The 11,050-nt window shown below is 33.4% G+C and overlaps 1 protein-coding gene across 1 annotated transcript in view; it reads left to right on the top strand.

Moving 5' to 3' along the window:
- The first annotated feature begins 2,423 nt into the window (after positions 1–2,423).
- The window catches only part of LOC150096409 (protein still life, isoform SIF type 1-like), a 479,324-nt gene continuing 470,697 nt past the window's right edge, over positions 2,424–11,050 (top strand). The window contains exon 1 of the mRNA XM_090409055.1: positions 2,424–2,530. Within this exon, the coding sequence (XP_090265181.1) occupies positions 2,424–2,530 (107 nt within the window). The remainder of the gene's footprint in view (positions 2,531–11,050) is intronic.

Raw genomic sequence — 11,050 nt, 5'->3', positions numbered from 1 at the left:
AATAAAATTTAAAAAGAAAAGAATTAAATTAAAATATTTAAAATGGAATACCAGAAGCTCAATTGAGAGGAAGGGAAAAAAAACATGGAAAGACGAACTCACTGAAAATATATAGAAACTATGGATTGGTCCTTTCCCATTGGGCGTAGCGATGCCAAGTTTTTTAAATTATATGATTTATCCACCCACGTTCACTTAAATGTGTGTTTTAGTCTTATTCCTGACTGTAGCGTTCTTATTTTGAGTCCGAGCCACTGATATTTTTATTCATATTCAAACAGAAAACCAAGATCATTTTTTTGTTTAAAATAATTACCTTATTGAAATTAATTATTGTTTTAAATATATATATATATAGAGAGAGAGAGAAGGAGAGAACAGAATTGTGAATTTTCATTTTTATGTATGCTGACAATATAACCACCACTACGTCTTATTTGTAAAATACCACACTTTTTTTTTAAATCAAAAGATGTGTTGTTATTTTTCTTGAAAGATTTTAACCAGACACAAGACTCTTCTTAATGGACACATCACTTGTTAATGCACTTTGCACTGCTCCAGTGGGATTTCTACATCTTGTACTACATGATGTTTCACGTACGCGAATATAGTTGTGGTTGGCTGGCTCGATTAGTCAACTAAACCAGTAAGAGTCTGTGTTCTGTCTGTCTGTCAACTGCATAATCTTCTCAAATCTAATTTGTAGCAAAGAAAAACAACGACCCCAAGTCGAATATGTTTCTACTAAAGAGGAAAATTCAGTATAAACAATTTTTCCTTAATTTCTGATAATTATTAATTAATTAAAATATTTTTTGTAGACATCTTTATTCTCTCCCAAATTTATACTCGTCGAATTATAGATTATAATAAGTAACCTTTTAGGGATATGTGATTATTATAAATAAGAGGATATAATCATCAGCATTGTGTTATAAGATATTCTTTGCAAATATTTTGGAACTCCGATCTAACTGATCCATCGTGTGCCCTTCTACTATTTTATTTATTTCTCTTTTTTTATCTGTAATCTAGGTCAAAACATTCTTACATAGTCGTCCACCCTTTAATCTCCTATCTGTACTTTAGCTTAGGTCGTGGTTGACATTATATGACATATCTGGACAATGCATCTATTGTCTACCGGCCCTCCTTGTATTGTTAAAAGCCCTGATAATATGGTTGGCTGTCCTGCCGATGTATCACCTTTTGTTACTTTGTGTGTGTGTGTGTGTGTGTGTGTGTGTGTGTGTGTGTGTGTGTGTGTGTGTGTGTGTGTGTGTGTGTGTGTGTGTGTGTGTGTGTGTGTGTGTGTGTGTGTGTGTGTGTGTGTGGGAGAAGTGACATAGTCATCTACTACACCTGATAATTCACTTAATCGAGGATTCACGGGTAAAGACCATCTCTCCTGATGATGAGTGAGTGAGCGGTTCTGTGCCAATTGCCATGTCTGATGTAGCCTAATAGACTCCTTATCTTTTGGCTATAGCTAACCCCCGTAATTGTCCATATCGAAGATCAAGAAATAAATCCTGGGCTACTCCATTACCACGTCTTTATGTGTATGTATATACTACGTTAGGAAAATTATAAGAGCACAAAACTATGAGATCAATTATAGTTAAATTTACCAAGTTCTTTTTCTTTATATTTTCGAAATTTTAGAGTTAAAAATTATTACTGTCAGGCTGAAGGTCACATACGTACTATATTTCGATTACAAATTATACTCTGGGAGAAAAAGTCTTGTTAATTTTGTTCAGTAAGCTTTTAAATAATTTTTATAAACAACTTAGAATACATCTTTGGAAGTCTCGTTTCCCATATTAGATGGCAAACCAGTCTTTCCAAATATTTTGTCTTCGATACTTGACAACGTAAGAATCATTGGCTTATCAATAAACGCAGGCCATTGTTTCCAACGTTGGCAGTACTTGCGCCATCTTCTGGTGCAAATTCAAACAAGTGACGTATTTTGAGTAAATTTAGTAGGAACAAAAGAATGCATAATAATTGGTTACATTTATATGTAAGAATCAAAAATGAACCTGAAAAAGAAAAGTATAATTGTCAGATTTATATAAATGAAAAAAAGTGAGTTATGAAACTGTCTGTGGTGAACCGCAGGAATTTTGAAATATTATCTAAGGATAACAATAATAGTAAATGTATATTGAGAACGTACATGAAGGTTCCAAAATATTGGCAACAGTTTTCTTGTACAGGTCTGATGTCGCATTGCACCATAATAAACGTATATATTATGTATTGTTTACATAATGTTGCGAACTAATGCGAATCTCTTATGCACTTTGTAGGTAATGGCCCCATCAGTTCTCTTACGAGTCTTTGTTGCCAGGGCAACAAAACTCCATTATGAGCAACTGTGAAGCTAGTGTGTGACCGGAAGAAAGGACAACATGGGAAACAAATTAAGTTGTTCCTGTGCCCCTCTCATCCGGAAGGCTTATAGGTATGAAGACTCACCATGGCAAAACTCTGGCCGAAGAGACGGCCATCTCCTCAGGTGAGCTAATTGTGTTTGCTCTTTTAACATTGTCGCAATTACCGACTTTTTTTTATTTTTGAAATTTTATATTTTATATTTCTTTACGTACATCATGTAGCTCAGTTGTTTTGATTTTAGGTGATGCATTGAGGATATAAATTGTCCTTTATAAAACAAGTCGATAATTACATTTTAGCTTTGATAGATTACACTGTTCGCTGATGTGTTTGACAGTTATTATGCATTTCTGTGGAATGCAATGCAAATGTTTGGCAAAGTGTGTGTGTACTTCATGATGAATGTGTAAATATTGACAAATGTCTGTGTACCCTTTACTCACCATTGATCACGGAGAATGTGTAAGTCTGGAAATGTAATACGAATCCCTAATTATTCTGATAATGTTTATGAAGTATAATATATATTCAAAGCAACTATAATGTTCAGAATTGTTTTTATTAAATTATATGAAAATAAAAAAAAAAATGAAACATCAAAATTACATTATCAAAAATTAAATATCAGAATTACAGTTTATAACAAACGAAAATCAGAATTACATATTGGCAAAAATTAAATATCAAAAGAACGTATTGTCCCAATTGTTTTCTTCTAAAAAAATAATAATTATTATCCATTATTGGGATTCTAAAAATATAATTATGCCCAACAAACATTGTCATGGCTATAAAATTCTGCATCTCTAAAAATATTTTTTGAAATGAACTTAAATAAAATCAAACTCATAATTTCTAGAAAAATACTTTATTCAGTATTTGAATTTTCACATATAAAAATGTTAAAAACATTTTAAAGAGGGCGCTGGTTACACGATCATTTTTTCTTAATGATCGTGTAACTAGCGCCTTCTTTCCCAATGTATTAAAATTTTACACAACTTGTAATTGTTTATTAATATTAATACGAAGTTGTTGGAAGAATATAGAGAAAGCGCCATCTATGTGTTAGCAATAACGAAATGGTGTCTTTTGTTTATTTCATAATTTTTATTTAGTTCATATAAACTGGCATGTTCGCAATAATTAAATATTTTCTTACCAATTTGCTGCTTTCTTTCAATTTCAAGTTGGTATATATTAGATTAAATATCACATATAATTTTGTGGAAATAGTAATCTTAAAAGATTATTATCTTAAAATAATAATCTTAAAATATTATATTAAAAGATGTAGATTTGTTACTGATTTCTCATTTTGAAAGTTGGTTATTATTACCTGCAATTATCTTAATGGTATACGATATCTTGACTAAATATTTTAAAATAAATTCTAATGTAATAATAAGCTAATACAGTACGCATTATTTTTAATGCAATGCTTCATAACAAAAAAGCATTTTGAATTGTGTTTTTATTCCGATTAAACATTTCTGTGTTTAAAAATTATTTAAAAAATTGCTATTTTTGAAAATTTTCTAAAACGCTTAAAAACATTTTAATACTAAAAATAATAAAAAAAGTGCAATTGTGGTACAATTTTTGAAGTATTTTATAAAATTGTTTCATAAATATTTTATAACTTTATAAAACATACGTGTTTTTTTTTTTTAATGTATTGATAAGGGAATTTTATATTTAAAATTATTGTTTTCAAATACCAGCATTTGATTTGATTATTTAAAAAAATGCTCAGCATTTTTCCGCACCAAAAATGTATTATATATTATATATTATATTATTATATATTTATAATATAATGTATTATAAAGATTATATAATCATCTTATATAATAATATAAGAGTAAATATTCTGAATAGCTCTTTTTTAATTCTCATCAATTTTATTGTGAAGGATAATAAATTCATAATAAACTCATAATTTCTAGAGAAATACTTTATTCAGCATTTGAATTTTCACATATAAACAAATTAAAAACATTTTAAAGAGGGCGTTGGTTACACGATTCTTTTTTTCTCAATGATCGTGTAACTAGCGCTCTCTTTCCCAATATATTAAAATTTTACACAACTTGTAATTGTTTATTGATATTAATACGAAGTTGTTGGTAGAATATAGAAACTTCTGATGATAAAGAAAAATAGGATAATAAACTAATGACAAATAAAAACACAATAATAAACTGATAAATAAATAAAGGATAATAAATTGATAAGGTTGAAGATTGACTGAATAAGGCTGATAAAGGTAATAAACGTTGCTCTGTCCTTATTCATATTACTGATAAAGGATTGTGTAACGAAAAGATAGGCCCAACAAAGATATATCTTTTGTTTGTTTTATTTAGATGGTTTTATTTAGATGATTTACTTTTTCATTTATATAACTAAGCTTCTTTATTCGTCCTATATTTTCATGTATTTCTTTCGCTTTATATGTAAACAATGTGGATAAAATTAGGATGGAATTTTTATTTTCTCAGACCCTCTAAATATGCAGAAAGCAATTTTTTTATCCCTTTTATCATTAAGTATAATGAATTTTTGTTTAACATCAGTGGCAACGTGTAATTATTATTATTTTTTTTACAAATATTTTTTGCGAGATAATTCTATTAAAAAGTCTATGGTAAATAAATTAAATTTTTCATAATTTGTACTTCCACATTTAAGAATTCTTACCTACTTTTATAGCAAATATCTTTCTTTCTTTTCTTTTTTTTTTTTTTGTAATTATTCTGCGTATAATGAGCAATACAGCAGATTCTTAAAACGACACTCAATTTGCATACAAACAGTTTTCTTTACATTTAGACTCTTCCGTCCTCAGAACAGGGTTTCTTTGTTTCCGCTCATCCTACTTCCGTTAATCGATCAAAAAACAGTCACGAAGAGGTCAAACAAAGGACGACTGCCCCTCGACATCTTGTCCATCGATGGCTTAATTAGTATCAGTGCAATGAGCGGGGCACACATCATTAGTGTTGATCTTACGTAGAGGGCTGACAGTCCTGCTACGATCGAGTTTCTAGCAGTTGGAAGAATGGGAGAGCAAACACGGAACAACCTAGCTGTCAGTGAGTGTCAACTTGACAGGGTTTGTTGGTGTGTTCTTTAACCAGAGGGCGTAATTTATGTTGTTTGGTAATTCTAGAAGTGTTTCTTAGTAGCAGTCGAAATAAAAGGAAGGAAGAAAGAAAAAAACGGATGTCTCGAAAATCTTTTTCGTGTTCATTTAAGAATGCCTAACTTAAACGCTGGATATTTACTCTATTTGAATAAAGAAGAAAAAGAATGTGCAAAGAATTTATTCGTGTTGGATTTCTAACTCATTTTTAATTTACGTGAGATTTTATTTCAAAGTTTGGCAGCTCTTTTTCAAGTTTATAAGCTTGAATCCCGAGAGCAATCAGAATGTTTCTTTTCCGGGTTCATAAATTTTGAAATGGATTTTATTCATTGAGAAGTGAAATTCGTTTTCATTTCTTCAAATATTTACAATCACACAAACTGACAAACACATTGATTTATGACCATCTATCTAATACCATAATATCGTATTGGGCGACTTTTCGCACACGAGCACTTGTAACCCAATCTTGTAATTCGATTAGAATCTGTCGCTGTGGATTTGCATTCCAAGTACCTGGAATTGGAGGAGGAGGAGGCGGATGCAGTATATTTTGATGAATATTTTCCAATTCTTTCTCGAGCCACTCTCATACACAGACATACATAAATCAGAAACTCTATGGTGGTCCACCGATTCTCAAATACGAGAATATGGAAATTTTTATCCAGCATGTGTTATGGATGTTTATGGATTATAGAGGGACAGGAATCAAGATCTTTCTTAAAAGAAATCACACTGAACTTTTTTTCGCAAAGTAAGTTTTGAGATATACACTATCTCAAATTTACGTATTATCACAATAAGATTTAATCACTTACTCTTTACAGTTTAGTGGCATATTTGCCTTGAATCAGTTAGTGGGATGACACTTTTCTAGGTGATTATTATTATTTTTTTTTTAACATTTATAAAAAATATATTTTAAAAGGTTAGTCAGCAAAATTAAATATTTCTATATTCATTTCCATTATGAATACGTTTTTGACAATAGTTGAGATTTAGATTCTTTCCAATTGGTTTAGAAGATGCGTTCGATTCCTTTTGAGATATATTTACTCGCCCAAGGAAATTTTCTCTGGATGTTCATATGAGCTGTATATTACAGACTCATCAGAGACTGTATATACAGCTCAGTGGAAGTGACTTTCGCACCCACAGCGCTAGACCACCCGAAGAAAGATCAAAGTTCAATTCTACTCATAGATTACAGGAATTTTGAGTTAGCGGAGGTGTTCATTCATCATTTAAAACCTTACAACCTGATCAACAAACCATGCTATAATTTAACAAATATGTTTTAGAACATTGAATAATACTGATTTCATCTAAGATTGTCTTCGTTTTGTTATTTACGGCAGTTGTAAGTCAGCCATCCATATTTCCTCCTCCCCCAAGTTGTATTTCTATTTTAAAACATCTCAGATTTTTCCAGGACATTTTTCAGCCGGTTGTGGAATTAGTCGTTCTTTTGCACGAGCGAGTAAGGCACCCTCCTTTCTGGAAACTCTGATTTTAACCCGCATTTCAAGACAATCGATCGAAGAACTCACGCTGGTGCACCTGTACGTAAAACAAAAGTTTCTAATTCAGCTGCCGGTATGTGTATTACTACTACTACTACTGCTAATAATAATAATAATAATTACAATAATACTTTACCTTACCTCTCAGATATTTCGAAATTTTCCTGCCTTCAACGTGACATCTACTCCATGTACTTGTTAGATGCACTAGTGTGGCCACACACCCATGGTTTCATTTCTTCTCAAAGGTGTTTTATTTTGATGGGTAAATGCAGACTCTATATAGGTCAGTAAACTTTTTTCACATCACCTCAATCATTTCACAATAAGACACTGCGCATTGCTTTGTTAAAAATATAGGAGTCATCGCATTATCCAGAAGATTCACTTAAAATTCTGAATCCATACCAGGTCACAGATCATTCTATCTTTGCTTCCATACTTCATATTATGTGTTTGGACATACAGCGTTTCCTAAGCTTTCGCCACACCCACACGCAACCATCCAATCAAAATATTAAAGAAACGTTTTAATGTGATTTGTCTCTGCATATCACGGACTCGTCGACGTTGTACAGACTCTTTACAATGTTTTAACGCCGATGTAGTTTGCACTGTTGATGTTTGGATTGTGTGCAATTGTCCTTCATAGAAATATATTAAAAATCAAAAAAAAAAAAAATACATTACAAATTTTAAAAACATTCTATCTATAAGCTTCATTTTTTTTAAAAAAAGCCTTTTAGATTGAAATGTTTCCAAATATCATCTGCATCATCCAATATGTTGTTGCTAATATTATAATTGTCCGCATTCTTCACGAATGTGAAGTGCTGATAATTACAATATTACCTAAATTACATTGGCCAAACAGCAAGAAGCGGTCAAATAACGGATGAGATGGATGGCCATTAAATTTGTGTAAGTATTCGTTGTCTTATATTCTTGCTTGGCGCATGCCAGCAAATAAGCAAATATCACTTCCGATATTTGGAAGCAATTTCAGACATCCGCATATATTCTTGAAACCTGCTAATGGGAAAAGCATGTTTGGTGCCAAGATTTGAGTTGTAATAAGGCCAAACCAAAGGAGTTCCTTAAGTGTGAAAGTGTGTTCTTTGGAGATAATTAATTTCCCTTTTAGTTTGCTAATTATAGCTTTGCAATACCAGACAGTTGAACAGTGTTAGCTGTCGTCCACTCCCGTATCAAAATGATGCGTGCTTGACAAGCTTCCAGAAAATGGTCACACTTACGTAAGGCGGAACTTTTGTGAGGGCGTATGTCTGACACAAAATTGTCGACGTTTATTCCTCTGTCTTGTAGCGTGAACTCCTCCCACGAAACAACAACAGCATCGTTTATACAAACAGTCTCTTCCATTTTTCATGTTAAAACATGTGTTGATGTCTACAGTGCTTTTCATGCAGTGCCGACCTTTCTTCTGTTATTTTACCGACACTTATAAGCGAACAATTAATGAATTCTAATTATAAACATTCCGAAAGGTTCCTACTAGGTTATAATATTTTTTATATGTCTACAGTTTCTACTGTAGAAGTCTGTACTTCTAAATGTCTATAGAAGCATTATGTTTTCAAGGCCAGTTTGCCTGCTTGCCGGAGGAAAAACCCCAGATAAACTAGCGAAAAAAACCCTTACAATCCACGCCCAAGACCCGCTAACTTGGCTATGCTGAGGAAGATCCTTAAGCTGCTCACGTCAGCAACGAGAATCGAACTCAGGACGCTCCCTTCCCAGGCATATGGTTGCGAAGCGCACAGTCACTAGACTAACCGCATGGATATCGGAAATGATACGTTATTCATATTAATGTTGTGGATGCGATTAGGAATTGGGCTGTGGGACGGGAATTCATTTGTAGATTGGGTTGCTTCATACTATGGTAAAAGTAACAAAAGCCGACAAATGTGTTATGTCCGTTGAGTGTGGTTTATAGCCAGGTTGTCTGTTTTTGAGAAATAAAAACGTACCACTACAGTATAAGACCTCCTCCCGCCCCTTACCTTCTGTAAAACAGACAACTCGATAGGAGAACACGCTGATTGACAGAAGTGGCAGACCATGGGGAGCGAAGCGGTTAATACTATCGTTAACAAAATTAGCTTTCTCAGAAACCAAGCTAATTCGAGTTAATATGCCATTGGACAAATATCTAAAGGAACATGGGAGACAAGATCAGTGCTTCCTTTTTTCAACCTATGTGACACTTTCTAATTGTAGACCCTCTGTCCACAAAGAAACCGAACTTTTCGAAAATAGAAGAAACTAGTGGCGCTACCTGTTGTATCTTTTTATTGTCGAAAGCGGCAACCTTCATTAGTGTTGTGTCAGCTGTTTATGACATTTGTTTCATTAGAAGCCGAGTTATGGTGCCAAGAGTGACAGTGTGTTTTGACGAATGGTCGGAAAACGAGTTTCAAACAGAGAGCTGCAATTGGCTATTGTGTTAAACTTGGTAAACGTTTTACCGAAACGCATCAAATGCTTCAAAAATCATACGGTTATGAATGCTTATCCCGTACTCAAGTTTACGAGTGGTTTAAGCGATTTCAAAAGTGGTCGTGAGACGCTTGAGGACAACGAAAAGCCGGGCCCTCCAAAAACGGGACTGAGCAAAGTTAACATCCAAAAAGTGCATGATTTCATCAAAGAAAACCCGAAATCGTCCGTGAGATTGATTGAATATGAATTGGGGATTTCAAAACCAACTGTGCACAACATTTTGACCGAGAGTTTGGACCTTCGTAAATTGAATTCGCGATTTGTTCCCCAAAAGTTGACCGACAACCAAAAAATGAATCGAATTGAACACTGCAAGGACCTCATTAAAACCACTCGTAAGGACACAGACCTTCCTTGAAACGTTACTGGTGACGAAACGTGGTGGTTTGAGTATGAGCCCGAAACAAATCGCCTGAGTGCTGAGTGGAGACCACCAGAAGAGGGGCATCCGAAAAAAAATCGCTTGAAGAAGTCAAAAGTAAAGACAATGCTCATTTGTTTCTACGATTCCAAGGGCATTATTCACAAAGAATTCGTTCCGCCTGGACAAACGATCAATGGTGAGTTTTATCTCGAAATTTTAAAGCGATTGATAGCGAGAATTCGTCTCGTACAGCATGAATATCGTTAAGACCGACCGTTGGTTAAAACGCACGCTCACTCTTGGCACTATAACTCTGCTTCTAATGAAACAAATGTCATAAACAGTTGAAACAACACTAATGAATGTCGACAACAAAAAAGGTACTACAGGTGGCGCCACTAGTTTTTTCTATTTTGGAAAAGTTCGGTTTCTTTTTGGACAGAGGGTGTACAACAATGTGATGTACCAACCTCGGAATGAAACCTCCTTCAGTTGCAAAAGATATTATACCTACTCGTATAATAACCAACCTTCAGGTTGGTTATTATACGAGTAGGTCTTGTACAGCAGCAGATCTTGGATGGGCTTCTTGTAGAGTTTTAATTAGCACTTTCTTATCCCAGTTTTTTATTATGGTCGCTAATCCAGGTTCCTATTTTCTCGTGTACTTCAATCTCGTTTATGATACTGTAACTCCTGATTCCGGTTTTAACTTGGCATCCCATTTAGATTCCTTATCCTACTCACAACGAAAATATGTGTCGCATATTGGAGTCACCTACAAAGGGCAGGTTATTCGCTCCGATCTTTTTGTCCGACCACTGTATATTCTCAGGGCTGCTTGTGGGATAAAACGATATATTTGCTACTTGGATTTTGAATACTTCTCTGCAGTGAATGTTGATATCATCTTCCCTTTAGCAAAAGCAAAATGTAAATTTTGCTTACTTTGCATATTTAGTTGAAATCGCTTTGCATTTTCGTTCATCACGTCTTTACGGTTACGTTTTGAAGTCTTGTGATATTGAAAGTACTTTTTATGGAGATTCTAATTTATAAATATGAACGTGTTTA

This window comes from Typopeltis vanoorti, chromosome 19, assembly GCF_054136105.1.
Source record: "Typopeltis vanoorti isolate ZY-2024b chromosome 19, IOZ_Tvanoo_1.0, whole genome shotgun sequence".
Taxonomy (NCBI): Eukaryota; Metazoa; Arthropoda; class Arachnida; order Uropygi; family Thelyphonidae; genus Typopeltis; species Typopeltis vanoorti.
Note: the sequence above shows the minus strand (reverse complement) of the source record. Positions and strands in the feature narration are given on the sequence as shown.